Source organism: Lepeophtheirus salmonis, chromosome 9, assembly GCF_016086655.4.
Source record: "Lepeophtheirus salmonis chromosome 9, UVic_Lsal_1.4, whole genome shotgun sequence".
Classification (NCBI taxonomy): domain Eukaryota; kingdom Metazoa; phylum Arthropoda; class Copepoda; order Siphonostomatoida; family Caligidae; genus Lepeophtheirus; species Lepeophtheirus salmonis.
Window position 1 is genome coordinate 16471256 of NC_052139.2, and position 19212 is coordinate 16490467.

General features: G+C 32.8%; 1 protein-coding gene and 1 long non-coding RNA gene across 10 annotated transcripts in view; one reads left to right on the top strand and one right to left on the bottom strand.

Annotated features, from left to right (window-relative positions):
- Positions 1-19212, bottom strand: part of LOC121124000 (matrix metalloproteinase-2) — a 45932-nt gene that overhangs the window by 5340 nt on the left and 21380 nt on the right. For 2 of the 9 annotated variants that reach the window (XM_071890894.1, XM_040719090.2), the window contains exons 1-4: positions 12094-12463; positions 9925-10323; positions 2596-3248; positions 411-797 (exon numbers count right to left, since the gene is read on the bottom strand). In XM_071890894.1, the coding sequence (XP_071746995.1) occupies positions 411-797; positions 2596-3248; positions 9925-10268 (1384 nt within the window). In that variant the 5' untranslated portion in view covers positions 10269-10323; positions 12094-12463. Of the gene's footprint in view, positions 1-410; positions 798-2595; positions 3249-9924; positions 10324-10380; positions 10836-12093; positions 12565-19212 lie in introns of those variants that run through there. The other 7 variants (XM_071890893.1, XM_040719087.2, XM_040719086.2 and 4 more) reach the window with 7 other exon arrangements.
- LOC121124004 (uncharacterized) lies at positions 8771-10323 on the top strand. The gene is made up of 2 exons (XR_005866181.1): positions 8771-8893; positions 9619-10323. It is a non-coding gene; the product is annotated as an uncharacterized lncRNA (long non-coding RNA).

The window sequence follows — 19212 nt, forward strand, 5'->3', positions numbered from 1 at the left end:
CGCGAATAGAGAAGAGTATATGTTCTATTCCTCACAGGAGTGCCCAGTCTCTTGAGCTTCCATCAAGAAAGAGTGGACCAAACTCGAGTCTGACTACATAGTCAAGACCTGCCAGAGATTTAGGCCTCTTATTCAGACAGTTATTAGATCTGAGGGCTCACATATTGAATAAAAGTTGTACCGAGTACTATTTTCGGATGATTTTGTTAATTAATTTCTTCAAAAAAACCTCTCGTTTAAATTTTACTCTTGAAAATAGTAAAATGTGTAGCACTAGATTAGATCAACCCTATAGTTCAATATTGTATTTTAAGACAAAGAAACTACAACTTGTACAATTAACTTATACAAGTTACAACTTGTACACTGCATGAATACAATTTATTAATGTAAATATCTTTAAAAAATACCTGCAAAGAAAAAGGTCTTAGAATTCCATCCCCAACGGAAGGCCCCATCAATTTTTCTAACAGTATGAGGTAATCCCAGATCTGTTAAAGGAATAGGACCAGCCTCAAGCTGAGTATTCCCTTTCAATACATAATAAGAATCTCCAACAAACATGAGAATACGATGGTCTTGTCTTTCGTAGAGAGCATCTATTCCTTTTAATCCACGAGGTAGCGTGTACCAAAAAGAAGATATCTCCGTGGGATGCTCCGGTGGATGGTTTACGTCATGGATCCGCCAAAAGTGTTTTCCCTTGAACGCCCATATTTCTGAGCGAATTATCGATATAGCATCAAAACTTGTGTTACACTTATTGATAGGTGGCTCTGTTACAGGAGGATTTGTTTCTGTAAAAGCATAAATGAGATTATTTATATACATAGAAGAGGGTGCCCGCGTTTCAGGGCTGAATAGAGGGGAATAGAAACAAATTATAAAGATGGAAGAAAAGAACGAGAGAGAGGGATGTAGAAAGAGACAGAGAGAGAATGGAAAGGAAGTTTTATTTCGGAACATGCTTGGCTATTCTATAAATCTACTTGCTAAATTATGTTCTACTGTTTTGGATTCCATGTGTGATAACGCATAAAACAGACTTATAAATACTATATATGTACGATATAATTTGAAGATATATTAAAGTCTCCCAAAAAAGACAAATGACCAATTTGCCGAACGGACATTTTGCCATATATAAATACCATATATATATTATATGGTAATTCATGCTCAAATACAATATAATAATTATTATTCCCTTTCATATTACACCACTTTTAAAAGATAAATGCCTAATTGTTATTTGTTACAAATTGCAACGATTATTAATCAATTATCGTCTCTGACTCACTCATTCTCAAAATGGATTTGTCATTGGAGGAGAAATATACATTAGACAAGAATTAAAAGTTGCTGTGGAAAGCAATACGAAAATTATTCACACAAGAAATCCAAGCATCGATAGTAGAATATAAAATACCACAGAGATAAAATACATAGTGATTTGTGTGAGCAAAAGCAAGGGTTTGTTTTTTTATGCGGAAAGTTAGTTGACCAAAAGAAAGGATTTTTTCTTTTTCTTGAAGATTGTTTTTATGTTGACCAGGCAAATATGCACTTTATCTTCTTAAAAACAAAGGTCACGTGTGTTTTAAAAAATATGTTACCAGTTTTTTGTGAGGGGGGTGCTGCTACATGTTAAGAAAATCAGAATTCAAAAGTTGTTAATTTTTTTAATGTTTATTTTTTTTAAATGTCTTGATTGAGATTTTAAAATTGGGTGATGAAGATAAAGATTTAAGAATCATCGTTCTAGATGGAAAAGGTGAATCATATTTGTGTATCTAAGTTCATATTTAAAAAAAAAATAGCATTTAAAAAAATTAGTCATATTATTTTGGGACAAACCAAAATATATGTACTACTCTGATAAAAAGAATCCGTTATTTTCTTAATCTAAATGTAATTCTCATTGGATTATCAAATTCATAATTTTATTATGCTGATACCTGTGAAAAGTTTCCAACCTCAGTATGAAGATGACAGCACTTGTAGATAAAAGATAATCACATCTATTTAGCAGGTGTTGGGAATTACTCACCAAATTGAGCCATTTTGGAACTGCAGTTGTTAGGTAACAGCGTTTGAGTGAGTTGATTTGAATGTTGTTGTGAAAATGGACAAAATTGAGTATTGGGCTGTCATTTTCTAACTTGAATTCTGTGTATTCCCATACACAGAATCCAACTCATCTTTGGTTTGTGTCGGCGTATTGTCATTCAAAAACAAATGATTAAAGACTCCTCTATACTCCATTTTGTTTATATCCAAAATAATGGCTGATGTGAATAACTGTCAAGAGCTGCTAGATACATGTGATTATCTTTTATTTACATGTTTTTTCATCTTCACATTGAGGCCGGAAACTTTTAAGACCCCCCTCGTAGTTTCAATTGTAGAAAATTGAGAAGCCTGCCGAAAGACACCCAACATTTTATTCTGTCAAAAAAAAACAAAAAAACTAATAATGCAAACGCTGTGATCATGTATATCAACATAATACAAAAATAAATTTGAAAATCGAATGAGAATTGAAACACAAAATATAGGTTTCTTTTTATCAAACTTTCGCATTAAAAATCATACTTGAACGAACAGAAGATCTTGTGGTAGTAGTCGTCGTCTTGGGGGTAGGGATTGCCCTTCGTGGAATTGTTTCAGGAGGACTTTTTGGATCTGGATTTGATGATCTATGCTTTGATTCTCCATACAAATGTTGAACAGCCAATCGATCACTCGGTGGTAAATGTACGAGCTTTTCTGACTGCGAGTACCATGGAAACATAATGGAAGTCTCAATAGGTGAGTGAGAAAGCCCTAAGGAATGCCCAACCTCGTGAAGAGCAACACCATAAATACTTGCAACTCCATCTCTGGATAAATGACTCGCCCTTTTCGATGTCCAGATTTCCGCCGCATCAAAATGAATATCCCCACCACGAGAGTTCCCAGGGAAAAAAGCATGGGCAAGAACGGATCCAGGTCCATCAAATGGATATCCATCCCCATGATTTAACTTCTCAAAACTCATTTCAATATCCGCCTTGTCATTGCCATTAATCTCTTTAAAATTTAGAGCTGAGTCTTTGGACCAAAGACTCAGGGCAGAAGATAGTTCTCGACGAATGACTCCCTCCTCGATTCCAGAAGAGTCTTTCTTGGATGAAAGGGGTTTTAGATTCCATGTGATATCCGTTGTGGACCATCTCTCACCCTGAATGTTACCCACTCTTTTGACCCTTTTGACATTATTTTGTATGTAAGAAATTAATACATTAGTTATTTTAATTTTTGTTGAAGCTATGAAGTGAAAAACAAATAATACTTGATTTTGATTGTGGATAGAAATAGAAAGGTTATTGAACTATGATTGAAGAAGTGCAGAGTTATGTTGTTAACTCAACGGATGATTAATTGCTCTTCCTACTCGTTAAAACATTAACATTTACGTCATAGTTTATAAATAACTTTGTATACACTTTAGATTCAAGGTCCCGTAAACCACCGTAGATATTAACTCAACAGACATTGAAAGGGGCTTAGAATAGATTAATATGATAAAATATATGGGGTTTTGCACCAACTAGGGTTCCAAAATTAAGGGAATTTTTAAAGATGGAAATTTCGGGGAATTAATTGGAATTTTTGACGAAAAACAATGTTAAACAGAGAACTTTCAATCTTGAAGGCCGAAAATATAAATATTATTTGTCAAAAATATATGATTTTACAAATATTAGATCCTAAAACAGACAAATTAATCTACAAAATATAAAAAATTGAATGTACATTGTTATAGGCTCCGGTATATTTTACCGTAGGATGCTTACTACTCTCACTCTCAAATACGAACGGACAAAAATATTTAGAATTTTATTCAAAGTACATTTTTTTTATGTTGGGATAAATTACCGTTACTCTGAATGTATAAAAAAGTACGGGACCTTTTAATAATAAAGAAATAACGTTGCAAAACGAAGAATATTTTATTAGAGTTATAGGGGAGGGATCTGGACTCAGTCAGTCACAATTTCTCGAATATGTTTCCACGTAGTATTAGACAGTCCCCCGTTTGTACTATATATTTTATTTATATATGTTTATAGTAATTTTCTGTTAGAGGAGTTAATGGATTTGATGACATAGAAGTTCATCTCTATGATGTATATTACTATAGAAACAAAAAAAGAAAATAACGAAAGAAAATTTTGATTTTTCCTTTCTGAAATTGTAAAAAAAGCATGCGCGTTATACATGGATCATCAAATCTTCCTAAATTTTTCTCTCTTTTTACTCAATAAGACAATTTTAGAAGAATTTTTTTTTTTGCATACTTTTTATAGGTTTCAAAAATATCTATCACATCTATTTTATGCAAAATAACTAAAAATTTATTCTTAGTACCTAGGTATTCACTAAGTAAAGAGTGTTTCCCTGTTTTTATAATTTGATTAAAGATGTGACCTAAAGATGACCTCGTAGGTCAATTCAATTTTGCATAGGTAATTTTCATACCCTCTAGGAAGTTTTCTCCTCTACTTGCAATCAAAATTCGAAAAAAGGTGCTTACACAAAAATATACTAAATTTCATGATTTTTATGGAATCAAGAAAGGACAATTGAACATCAATTTGTGTTATGTTTCAATACTATATTTTGCTATACTTTTTATTTAGTATGTTCTCCTTCAAAAGCAATAGCAGCCTCAATACTCTGGAGAACAGATTAACTTCTCTTTATAATGAAATCCGTGTTCATAGCGAACCACGCTGTCCTGATAGCAGCTCGGAGCGTATCCAAATTTGGATGACATGTGTGATAGACAATCTTCTCTAATTCGCCATAATTGTAAAGCCCATAGGATTTAGGCTATTAAATTTCCTGGATCTTTCTTTTAGTGGGTATGACGTCATGAGATTGGCATTGAAAACCGAAAAAAATAGGATGACAAAGTAAACTATTTACAAGTACGCCCGCCATAAAAAATGGGGTCACTTAAAAAATACAAAAATGGACCAAATCCTGGAAGATGCATAAATCTTTTTTTTTTAAAGTTATACATTGAATATTTTTCTATAAGATAAGATATTATATTCCTCATCACTATGTATTATGAATAAGTTATAAGGGTCTGAAGAAGAGTATCGTTTTTCATCATTTTTCATCCTAAAAATGGAAGTATATCCAGTTCAGAACAGGATACAAAATCAATAATAACACTATATAATCATAAAAAACACTTTTACATAAGTCTTATAAATCTTACTTTTAACTATGGGATTGTTTTAAGGGTAAAAGATGACTCTGAACGATAGTAGTCCCGAATTAATATAATTCCAGATATTTCATAACTCAGAGTACAGAGAGAAAAACTGAGATCAATTTTGAATTCTGCACTTAAATACCCTTGAATTAATTTGTACAAATCCCTTCCCCCCCCCCTAATTGTTCCCTTGTGGTTTCTATTGTTAATCTGCGAACAATTCCTAACAATTATTGAACAATAGTTTCATAATTCTATGGCTGATTACCAACTGATTTTGAGCCTGTTTTTCTGGGGTCTTTTCAAAGATAATTTTGCATGATACAATTAAGGTAACTATGTGCTATAGATACAACAAAATAAAAAAATATTTAAGTAAAAGTTTATCTTGCATTTATAATTCAATTGAGATTATAATGAATCAGAAGTTGCTGTTATCCCATGAGCTTATTAGAATTATATGTATTTTTGGGAAAATGTAAAATGTACTTGATTTCATAATCTATATTAATTTAGAAATATAAAGAACTAGATAGTAGATAATAGTTATAAAAAAGATTGATATATTATTCATACGATGAATATTACTTTTAGCATTTGAACTCAAACATGTGTAAGAACAAAAACCCGATGTCAAGCAAATAAAATATTTGCATACATAGATTTAAAGTTTCAAAGGAATAAATTATGGAAGAATATAGAGTATCAGTGTTGCTCATGTCGGCCATTTTAGGTGCCTAAACAACCGAGATATACAGGAATCAAAACCATTATAACATTATGATTAAGGAAAATAGGGAGTTATTGGATGTCAAAATAGGACCAACAAATTATGAAACTTAAATCTTACTCTAAATTAAAATTGTATAATGTATTAACAAAATGTTTTTTTGCGTCGTAAGTGTAGATAATATTTTAAAAATTACAATAGAACGTTTTTGTCAACTGTGAGAGAGCGTTAAATTAACTACCTTCCTCTTTACAACTGCTGTATCCGTATCCAACAGAAAGTATAAGGTATTTGTCCCTAATTATCTTACTTTTATCGTCCCTAATCGATCAAACAAAAAAGATGTACAGATTTATACATTTTAAAGGGATTTTCAGTACATTTTTCTTTGATTATATTAATATATCACTGTTTATCATTGACCTCAAGTATTATTCAATGCATGTATTAAGTTTTTTTAACGCAATTTGATGAGGTTTAATACAGATTTATTCGGAATTTGAATGTCAAAATAGGATCAAGAACCTAAGGAACCTAAAGATGACTATTGATGTTACAGAAATCCATGATCTAATCTATCAAACATCTACCCCTCTATTCCCTAGTTTTATTATATATAGGATCCTAATATGTATTCAAAAATCTTAAACATTGTTATTCAATCGTATGTTCACAGTGTAGACAATAAATTAGCTATTGCAATAGAAAGAATAAGATATTTTTCACAAATTGTCCTATTTTCCCATCCCTGATCGATTAACAAGAAAATATAAGTACAAATTCAGAGGGATTTTCAGTACATATTACTTTGATCATATTCAAATATTGCTATTTATCATTGGTATAAAGGAGTATTCAATGAAGATGTTAAGTTTTTTTTTTTTTTCTTAAAGTCATTTGAGGAAGTTTTAATGAAGATTGAAGGGGAAAGAGTACATTTTATGTAGCAAAAATATTAACTTTGTGTCCCCCAAAACTAACGTCTCTTTGAATATGATGCAATTAATCACATCAGTGAAAATGCACTATTAATAATTAATTATTATTATAAATATTTCTTGAACTTATTCATGCAATGAAATCATTAATTTACCAGAAAATTTGTTCACTATGAGGTTTAGAATAATTTGTAATCAATGAGTGTAGTTGACATCCTGTACTGCTATGAACTCTTCATGAATAATACAGTCTATGTTTTTTATTGCATAGAATATTTAATACAAGGCTTAAGAACTGAAAAAGTTGAATTTAGAGAGCTGGTCTCTAATGAGATGGAGAGCTTTAAAGAAAGAGTTGATTGTACTTGCAAAATAATGAGGTGATTTCAAATTAAATTTGATCCTCGCTATGTTAATATTTTTGACTTTTCGAATGGTCAACAATATAAAACTTTTGAGTCAACATAAACACAATCTTGAACAAAAATCAAGAAACACATATTGATATAAATAAATTATACTGTGTGAACGTTAATTTTACCGCGAAGATTTCGTCTCTTGAATATTTTGCCGTATGGCAATTTCGCCCCTTTTTTTATTTTATAGGTTCGAACCTTAACTCAGTCTACTAAGATTTGTATGATATCAAATGTATAAGCTAGAATTAAGACATAAATGCCCTAAAGCAGTTCAATGTACTCGTCCAAAGTTTTAAGCCTTCCAACTCTCTTAACATTATTGTTGTGTCGGTCTTTATTTAGGACTGAAAGTTAAGGAACAGTCTCAAGGACTGACATTGTTCAGGACCGATCCTGGAACTGGACTAGATCGAATGAATAAAGACAACCACAACGCTATTTGACACTATCTATACGTTCCTCATACTCAGAGAATTAAATAAAAATATTGTTTATTTCTTAATAATTAACCAATATTCATAAAAGCTTACATTAAACAATATATATATAATCAATCTCTGAAACTTGAGATAAAAATGGTCTGTGCTATATTTGAACAAAACACATAAAAATAATTATATAGATGTTAAGCACTAGATACTTCTGCCTTAAACTATGTTGTCTCAGGACATTTTGCCTTACACCATTTTACATCAATTTATACTTCGTTATTGCTTATTTTCCGTTCAAATGGTTGTTCCTTTGAATTTTTGATTCAAAATATGTAATGGCTATTACTATAAAACACAATAAATGGTTCTTTTCTTCCATAATACAATTGTGTCACATGTCAAAACAAACTTAATTTGTATGAATTGGAACCACCTGTCCAACAGAACAATTTGCCTACCTCGGACAATCTAACATGTGTTAATGTAAAGACCCTTAATAAGGCGAACTATCCTTGAGACAAAATGGCTTTGAGGCGAGATTATTCAAGGCAATATTTCCTTAGGTAAAATAGTTTAATGGAAAAGTACCGAACACCAGATTTTAAGAAATCTTATGTAAGTTGACAACATATTGGTTTTGTTTTGAGCAATTGAGAAAATTCAATTGCTTAACCATTGTAAGAAAGTTAACTACTATTATATATTATTTGAGATTTTATATGAGTATTGTACTAACAGTAATTATTATTAATATTATATTTATACAATAATTAGAGTAAAAATCTCTTAGGGAACAATGAAATAATATATTTATACAAAAGGCTCTATTCATATCAATTAGATGCATTATTGTTCCTTATACTTGATTGAATCAATGAGAGTTTAATTAGGATATTAATTTTTTCCAAGGGGTATGGATACTTTAAATGAAATTATAAAGAAAATGATTAATTGTTGAAATCCTATTTACACAATCAGTTCAATCATAGAATTGCATCTATGAGGAGGTCATGTCGTAATTGACAGTTAAGACAATATTAATAGCACATGACCCTCCATCAAATATCAAACAAGTTTGTTTCTCACTTCGTTTGGAACATATGGTATATATATTAGAGTTGTAAATCCTAAGCATTTATATGAGGGGAGTTTTGTAGTTCATGGCAAACTGAACAGTGTTTTTATTTTCCAAAGTTGAATTATAATTATTATTTGATTCCTGACGAGAGAGCATCTAAGTATACAACGTAACCAGGAGCATTTTGTGCTCACGAATGACGGAGAGTAACGCTCAGGATTTGTTGAGGAGTTATAAGTAGTGATGCTAATCGTTAGCATTCAAAATCAACATGGTAATCCTGACAATTGGAAGAATGTTTTGGAGGAGGGCAGCTTAGCTCTCATGACTTTTATTAGATCAACTGTAAGTAGTTGTGACTATGGGGACAGTAAAAAGAAAATAACAAGGACATGGCAAGAATTACTCCAATGTCGATCCTCCATTCTAGTTTGAGTCCACCAAGGACTTACAATTATAACTCCGCCGCAAATCATCAGGATTACTCTCCGTCCTTTAAGAGCACACACAAATGTTAAATCCGATCTTTTATTAATCAATGATATGGTTTCAGTTGTATATTGTAGAAAAGGAAGTTCACTCCTCATGAATTAAATAATAATGGTAAAAGCTTATGAAAAGAAAAAACACTCTTCAGGTTTATAACTTGCAAAAAAACAACTCGCCAATACGTTTGAATTGTCAAAATAGGAAGAAAAAATTAATGTAAGTACTAATATCCTGCCGTTTATTAACATATACTTTTTTTAGATGAATGCTCAGGAGAATTTGAACAATTTTCACATTGCTATTTAAAAGTGTCAGTTGTAGTTGTACTCAGATTAAAATGGAGGATCGATGTTAGACCAATTCCTTGCTAAACATGGAGTGAGATTTATACTTTTTCCGTTGCTCTCATGGATTCTTGTAGTTAATCTAATAAAATATAATGACAACTAATCTGCTCTTGCCCAAAACATAAGTTCATGTTAATTTTCGGGGTTATTTGTTTCATTAAATACAGAAAATGCTTACTATTTACAACACAATACATGTTTATAGTGTAAGTAATCTTACCTCCTTAAACTTCTTTTATTTCGATATCCTCCATGTGAAACATCACTTACCCCACAGCGAGGTTTCGATAAAAGCTTCACAGTGGCCTTATCCACTTTGCCAGTGGCTTTGAGTCCTGCAAAGAATTGCAGATTCCTGATAGCATTACGGATCTGAGACTCTGTTCGTAGGGGTTTGACTGCAAAGGGTCCATTGTCAGGCGATGAGGGTAAATATCCAAAGGAAGTGAGATAGTTTTCTAGTTTGGAGGACACAATATCTGAGCTTCCAAGGAGACACTCCGGAAGGATGAGAAGGGTTGCCGTGAACATAAGGGAGCTGAAAATCGATGAGGTTCCACACATTTTTGCTAATTGTTTATTTTTAATGTCTCATTATAGTTTGCATATTTTGAACAGACTGAAATATAATACAGATCAATTATGATATTATATATATATATATATATATACTAACATATTTAACTAAGTAAGTACTCTCCAACTTTAAACAAAGACATGCAATAAAAACAACCCTAGTCTAAAAATGAAAATTATTCACCACATGAGAACTCTCATTTAAATTCAATCCCTCAATTAAAAGCTTAGCTTTAACATAAACGAGGTTTTACTGAGAATGAATCATTTTCTACAATTTATAACAATAATCTCTATGAAGATGCCAAAGAGTAAAATCTGCAAAACAATTAAGCTTATAGTTGAATGACTTCCAAATCTTTTAATAGATCTGAAGGGGAAGAATCACAATTACAAGGAATTAATGATTTCTTAAAGAAAATCATTTGTTGAATGTCACATTCAGTGAATGATAGGTCAAATGCTCTGAACACTGTTTCTCAACTTTAAATAGTGTAACTACACAATCAAATAAACATATTTGGAGTCTATCACTTCTATTATATAACTGACATGTCTTTGAAGGCTATTAGAAAAAGATTTATATAATATCTACGGGGTGTTACATGGAAATTAGAACACTTGTATTCACTCTTATAACTTGAGGTTGTGTGATCCAATTTTTGAGCTAGATCTCGCAACATTAATTGTTGCCATGGTGTTAGCTCCCTAACACAAAAATAAACAATGAGCTTTGCTATCAACTGTCGATTTTTCTTCTTCCTTTCCCTTACTCAATGTTCTGAACGTTCATTGGTTGAATTAGAACTAGCTTTTATTGATTTTTAGTCAACTATTATAAAATAAAAATTCCCTAGTTGGGAGGAATTGCCAAATTTATTACTGATTTAAGGCCTTTTTTCTGTTTCTTTAAGAATGAAAGGTTGTGTAATATAATAAAAATAACGACGTGTTTGGCTAATTTTTATTTTACTGCACCGTGCGTCACTCTCATGGTACAAATGAGCTCAAAAACATAGCGTCGAATCAAGATCTCTGTACTTTTCCGAGTGAAAATAACTCCTACGAAGACATTTGACCAATTCAAGATATCCAAGAACGCAGTCTGCAGCTTCCCGGGCCATGCAAATGTCTTCCAGCTGGACGACGATCCTACCTATACGGCAACCACTATACAGAAGTTTCTCCATGATAACAGCAACAGGCTGTGTTGAGTTTATGTTTGTTCTTTCCATCGCACGCGACTCTCACATTAACAATGAGCTCAGAAAGATATCTTCGGATCTAGTTCTCTGTACATTTTCGGGTGAGTAAAACTCCCACAGAGACTTTGACCAAGTCAAGGTGCTCAGAAACAGGCCATGCAGTTGTCTTCTTGCACGATGACACTCCTTCCCAAACGATAACCCCCACTCATAAATTCCTCTATGAGAACAGCAACAGGCTGGACTTTGTGTACAAGTCGATGTGGCTCTACATTTCTGACTTGTACCCACTTGACTTGACTTTCTAACCGCTACCTCAACATCGGGTACTCTGAAGATCTCTGACAATAAACACCAGGAGGGCATGATCAAGGAGACTGTGCACAACGGATGTGCAGCCTTTAGACGCCGTCTGATGGTCATCATCGCCACTAGGGACGACTGTATTGAATAGAGTATGTGAAGAAAATTGAAAAATAAATAGCTTTACCAATTTGTTAATAAAATTATTAATGAAAAGTGTTTTAATTTCCATGCAGCACCATGTATGTACATGAAAATATGAATACCTAGTCCTCAATAAGGTAAGACAATCTGCTAATACACACCTTATAATGATTCGTAGGGAAGATATTTAATTATACAATATTTTTTTAAAGGTTTAAAATATGACTGTCAATCTATATATTTACAAATAAGTGTCTTTGTTAGAGGATCCCATTAACATGAATCAGAGATATATTGAGCTAAATATGCGAATTATCAGATTATGAATCACTTTGACATTGCCTCCGAAATATTATTAAAATTATTAATCATAGGAAAAACGATCTTTTTTTCATCATATAACGACCTCAAACTTGGATACTTTCAAAAAATAACAACATACACCGATTCAATGACTAACTTATTTCAACAAATTCACTTACAACAAACAAATCAAATTAAAGGGAACACAGATGATGTACTTTTGGAATGTGACTATTGAAATGTATATTTATTTTTTAAGAACAAAGTATACAAAAATCTTTGCAACATGTCGTACGCTTAATGTATGTGCTAAGAGTACAAGTCAAGATATAATGATGATTATTATTACTTAATATTTTCAAGACCGCACATTAAAAGTTTGTTTGAAATCTCTTCTCTTCGTCTTGTTCCTCAATCATGGAACAAAGGGACGATGATAATGACGAAGAGTAGTGTTGAACAACTTATCATAACTGTATGAGTAACAAAAAGCATCTCAAAGCCAATAAATGTCGAATGACTCATTCCTTTGTTAACGCTGCTTGTGGGGATGGGATATTCACGGAGGTGTATAAAATATGTCCCAGAAAGTGGGAGTCGTTTTTTGTTGTAGACAATATGACACTGTTTTTTATTTTCTAACCCTGTTATTATTATCATTGAATTCTTGAGGAGAGAATATCCAAGTATAAAGTAATAACTAGTGTGTTTCTCATGAAAGACGGAGAATAAGAATTAGGGTAGCCCGGAAGTTATATGTATACGTTCTCGTTGGACTCGCAATAGAATTAAGGACCGATATTATAGTGAGTTCTGGCTGTATGTTCCTTCTATACACAGAGTGGGATTTGTGAATATTCCATTCTTCTTACGACTGCTTGCAGTGATCCAATAAAACATTTTTCAAACTGTAGGGAGTACACCCTTCATTGTAAGTTAATTTTTTTATCATACCGGCAGGACATATTTTATACATCACTTAATACTTAAATTTTGCTCGGGAGTACTATGTGTAAGTTCTTGTTGTAATTCCTGCCTATATCATTGCTAGATACAGAGTTGGAATTGTGTTTGATTTCATTCTACAGCTGACTGTAGCTCATTTAATCAAACGTCATGACAGCTAAGCTGCTCTCAGCCTTTTTTATTTTACAAAGCTGTTAACAGTATTATTGAACTATTGAGAAAGGAACATTATAAACCTCCTCATCAAAGACAAGAGTAACAATGAGGTCTTCTGAGGTGTTATAAGTCTAAGTCCTTGTTGTACTGAAAGCATAATTGACTATCGACATGATAGTAGTTCCAGCCTATACAGGGTGAGGACTCAAAAATTAATAACAATTTTCTACACTATTTATTCTATATACATATCCCCCTCCTTTCTGAGTGAGGACTTCAATACGGGACAAACAAAAGCACAACTGGCCTTGTTGAAATCCGATGACAAGTTGTTCCGCTCCTCCGTGATCACGGCTTTCAGGGAATTGACATTCGGGTGATAAGTCTTATTCGTCTTGCTCTCCAAGACGCTCCAAACAGCGAAGTCCAGGGGATGTACATCGCGAGTGCACAAAGGATAGAAGGTAGCCATGTTCTCCCGGCATAAATGCTACACCTTCTTGAACGTGTGTGCCGGGGGCTGTCTTGGGTAAACACATAGTTGTCCCTAGAGAATGTACTCTTCAACCAAGGCAAGACATGAAGCCTGAGGACCTTGTAGTGGACCTCCGTGTTGACTTTAGTAAAGTAAGGTGACATCTTGCTGCCATTGGACGCCAATATGCCGAGGACCATGACCTGAGCTGAATGTTGGGTCCTGACCTAGCTCTTGATTCAGCCAAGAAGCGATAATTTCTTCTGTTCAGAACAGGGCCTCTGTGAAGATCTTGTTGTCTTGTGCATGGGAGGAGATCGCGCACCCTCTGCCGCTTCACTTTTTGCTCGGATATTTTTTATGGCACAAAAACAAACAAACATCAAATTGTAGGTTTTTGTCAGCTCTTTCGAATGGCTCCAAGTACCAAATTGTCATACTTTTAGAACTGAGGTCAGACGGTCTCGAAGAGGATTACAATTTTTGAGTCTTCACCCTTTATGTCCCTGCTATATAAGGAGTGGGATTTATGTTTATTTCCTTTCTCTCACAGCTACTTACAGCTGATCTAATAAAACGTCCACGTCTCACTTTTTGAAAATAAAATAAGATGCTGTGTATTTTCCTTTAGGCTATTTCCATTACCTTTCATAAGTGGATTCTTGTATTATTCAAAGCAACTGACTCCACATACTATGAACACAAAAAAAGTAGGACTCGGATATTTATATCAATCAAGGGCCTTTGATTAGAATTAGTATCAATTCATACACTGCCATTTATACTTATTTTGACTAAATTATCAATTCAATGTATATATTAATTAATAACTATTCTTCAAAGAATGATTACCAGTCAACAACAACAAAAATCTAGAAGACTAGTTAGCATGTGTTTGTTTTGTTTGTTTTTTCAAATGGTTAATTTCCCTTTTGTCAGTCGAGGTTGATAGTGGATAAAAATCCTAGTTTTGGTCATGACAGCTAAGCTGCTCTCCTCTCGAAAATTCATTAAACTGTCCGGATCACCATAACTCATTTACAGTTTCCATGTTCCATACATCACTGGATATTCATAGATGAAAAACAATAAGATCTGGCGGAGTGATAAAATAAAAGAAACGGGAAATTATCACGTTCACCCAGATAATTTAAAAGATATCTGGGAGGATAGTAGATTAGCTGTCAGGACCAAGGTTATGGCCTTATCGGTCTAACGGTTCAAGCGGTTCCAGTTATAGAACCGGAACCGACAAAATATATCGCTTATCGGTCTCGGTTCTTGTGCTTATTTTAGTTGGTTGTCTTTCTTGGTATATTTAGAACCTTTTAATAATCCATTTACATAATTTTATGTAAATGAAAACACGTCGTTACCTTTATTGAATCATGCAACCTTCCACCAAAAAGGAAGCAAAAAAAATGACCAGAAATCATCTCGTAGTTAACCAAATAAGTAACCATCTGCTATTTTTCTCTTAAGTACTTAAGTAACGCAAAGTCCTTTCAGTATATCGCAAAAATATATTTTAATATACTTACATTCTTAGGGCGAGAATATATAAGATTTATGAATTGATATAAGTATTGAGGAGCTTCGTGTGAGTGTGCTTATGAAAAACACAGATTAACACTCATGATTTATTGAGGAGTGTTCTTCTATATTAGCAATATTTGTCTTTTTAGTCAATGCCTAATTACTCCGGTAGTTCCGGGTACTACCACTTGTAATCTATGATATTATAACTAATGATGAAAATCCTATTTATTTTGGGCATGTTAAAAAAAGAAACCGGAAATTAACATGATAACCCTGACAATTTGAAGAATATTTTTGAGGAGAAAAGCATAGCTATCATGACATTTCATTAGATTAGCTAGAATCAGCTGTGACTTTGGCGAAGAAGAAAGTAAACAAGGACATTGGCAATAATGACTGCGATGTCGATCCCCAAATCTACTCCGAGTCCAACAAAGACTTACACTTCTATTCTTCAACAAACCCTAAGTGCTACAATTCGTCTTTCAGTCAGTAGTGATTACTTCATATATATATAATTGTTCTCTCTTCATGAATAATGATAACAGCGTTGTAAAATAAAATCACCTTTTAAGGTGGTAACTACAAAAATCTCCTCCTTTTCTGTTATCATATTATGTTCATATTACTATTATTAAAACTGAAAAGTATGGAAAATCAACGGATCTCTCATGAACAAAAACACACGTACGTAAGAACATCAAAGAAGAAAGCAAGATAAAACAATCAATCAATTTAGTCAGAAAACGGTTCAAAAAGATAACAATAATAAAGGATGATTCCTAAGGCTTAATACTTAATATTCCTAATACAGCTATAATTGGTGATGTACACCGTGAGTAAGTTTAAATTGGTACGATTTCTTAGTGAATTGGAATGTATAGAAGGTATTTTCTTGCCCTTTGCTGTTGTTACTATTATTTAGCTCCAGAGTTGTGAAATTCCTTTCCTACTCCATTTAATTCATTTACAAGCCTGCTTAAACATTCATGTGTCCCCACATAAAAGTAAGCCTGAAGATTTGTTGGGGAGTTATAATTGTAAGTCCTTGTTGGACTCAGAGTAGAATTGAGGATCGCCATCTGAGTCATTCTTACTAATGTCCTTGTTTGTTTATTTATTCCCCTCCTCCCTCGTTCCGTCTGCTTGTAGCTAATCTAATTAACGTCATGACAGTTAAGCTGCTCTACACTTTAAAACATTCTTTAAATTGTCAGGATTACCCCGTTGATTGTTGGTTTTTTTTTTGGTTTTTTTAACATGCCCAAAATACACACGATTTTCATCACTACCTATAGTCATACTATTAAGTATTAACTAGCCACAATACATTCTATATAAGTTACCCATAAATACAAAAAGCAAGCTGGATGAATGTAGATAACAGGGATGTCCGGCAGGGGGAGGACAATACATACATAGTCCCCTCAAAAAAATGATAAAAAATTTGTTTTTTCTAAAATAAAAGATTATTTGTTCATCAAATCTAATCTCTTCCATAAAATCTTACTCTTAAATCTTTTAAAAACTTGTCAAATTTTGTAATTGAAAAAAAATAGAAACAGTTGACACCCCTGTTTACATTTGTACTATTCCACTAATTATTGTCAATTTTTATTAACAAATTATTCTTAATAACCCTTTGGGTGTGCCGCAAATTGTACTTAAAGTAAAATTGATTATCACAATAAAAGTTTGATAAATTGATAAATGTTATTTGAAAGGGGATATTCCTCATAAAACCAGTAATGGCTTTTAACATTAGCTAAATTTATTGCGTATCTTAAGTCATCCCAAGAATTTGAATAATCAGCCTAGGATTTACTCAAATATGTCTTTGCAATATGGTGCTCTGCCTACGGAGTGGTCCATTAAAATCTTAACACTTTGAGTTTTAAACTTCATCAAGATATAATTTATTCATTACCAATAGAATTTCAACAGGATTAATACTATAAATAGATCTGTGTCTGAGCTCTCGTAATCATTAATGTACCCGCACTTAGTGGTATTGATAGCTTCCAGACTGCGGATGTAGTCATCTGCCATACCCTACCAGTGCTAGCTGACAGTGGCTTTGAGGGCCTCAGTGTTTGGATTACAGACATTGCATTCCTCTCCCCTTGAAATACACCAAAAAGGTGTAACCGGTGTGGTTGGTATCAGGGCTGTAGGGGGGCCAAAAGTGTCAAAAAAAGAGTTCAAAAGAGTCTAACAACGGCCTCTCTACCTTCACAAGAATCTTTCTACACACTTTTTTATGGTTCTCCGGGCATTCTAATGTGAAATCCCGAGATCTCTTGCAGGGGTCCTCGTGGACTTGAGGGAATTGGCTTGACCTGTTTTCTTTAACTTTTTTCTTCCTCTCCAACGTTTCGGAGTCCCTGACGGCGTAGATGGTGGTCCTGGAGACACTCAATTGGTTGGAGTGTGAGAATAGAAATTCGTCAATCATGTTCAAGTGTCATTTTCTCGACTTGTACGTAAGCTAGAGAGCCCAAGTTTGATAACTTTTGTAACTAATTATTCATACTTTAATCTATCAAAATATGAATTAATTTCAATCACTCAACCTTTATTTATTATTGAATTATTAAGTGTTCAGATTTCAATGTACCACCCGGTTTGTATGAAGAATCTGAGTCTTTGTTCACATTTTGTCATGTTGACGCACCACGTATCATATTTTACACTTTAATATGTTAATATATTATTATGTACAATATCAGTCATAGTTATGTAGAATGATAAGATAGCCTCTTCCTTTTATGGGGAGGAAGTCAATTCAAGGATAAGGATAATACTATAAATATATTATATTAAATACATGTCTCAATTTGATTTTTTGAGTTTGTTTGACAATCTCAATAATAACAATCTAAAATGATTCGTCATTGAACTTGTCTCTTGATAAAGAATGACGAAACCCCATAAATAAGTTATGAGTAGACGTCTTATAGTAATGCAGACCCAGTCTCATTTTTCGTTGGGAGTGTTGGATTTTGTTCACATTTTCCAAATGACATACTATTTTTTTTAGTTCGAATCCTCGGGGAAAAAAATTACTATAATGAGTACTTTGTATACAGTGTGCATATTGAATTGAATGTGAGAATTTATATCATATTGGTAAATCTATTAGAAGTATACCTGTCATTGCCCGGAGTAGTTGAGCGTCAGCTAAAAGAGCACAATAACTCACAAACTAAAGGAAAGATTTTAAAGGTTAGAACTAACGGAACAGGAGATGAATTGAAAAAATAGCACTATCTATGTGTGAATCGCAGGACTTTACAGTGTTGCATATACGTCGAGGGATCAACAAGAAATTGTATTCCTCTCCTTTTGGAAACGAAGCATTAGTATAGTATAATTTTGCTTATTTGTCAAAAAGAATAAAATATGAAATAGCCATGACGTATCATGCAAAGTACAAAGGGAATTTTTGTTTTAGAGAAGTGGAGAATCTATATCTTGGAAACTTGGAATCTTTTAATAAAAATAGTGTTAAACCTAGAACTTTTATTAAAAACAGTGTGAAACTAGGAATTTTGACTGGAAATAATATAAAACAGGGAATTTTTTTACTAAAAATAATATTAAAATTAAAGATTTTTATTACAAAAAATTTTAAACTGGGAATTTATTACTAAAAACAGGGGTTAAACTGAGGATTTATTATGAGCAACAATTTAAAACTTGGTATGGTTTTTATTTAAAACAATATGAAAAGGGGAATTTTTACTAAAACCAGTGTTTAACTGAGTAGTTCTAATTTAAAAAATGTGTTAAACATTGATTTTTTTATTAAAAACAGTATTCAACTTGAAATTTAGAATGG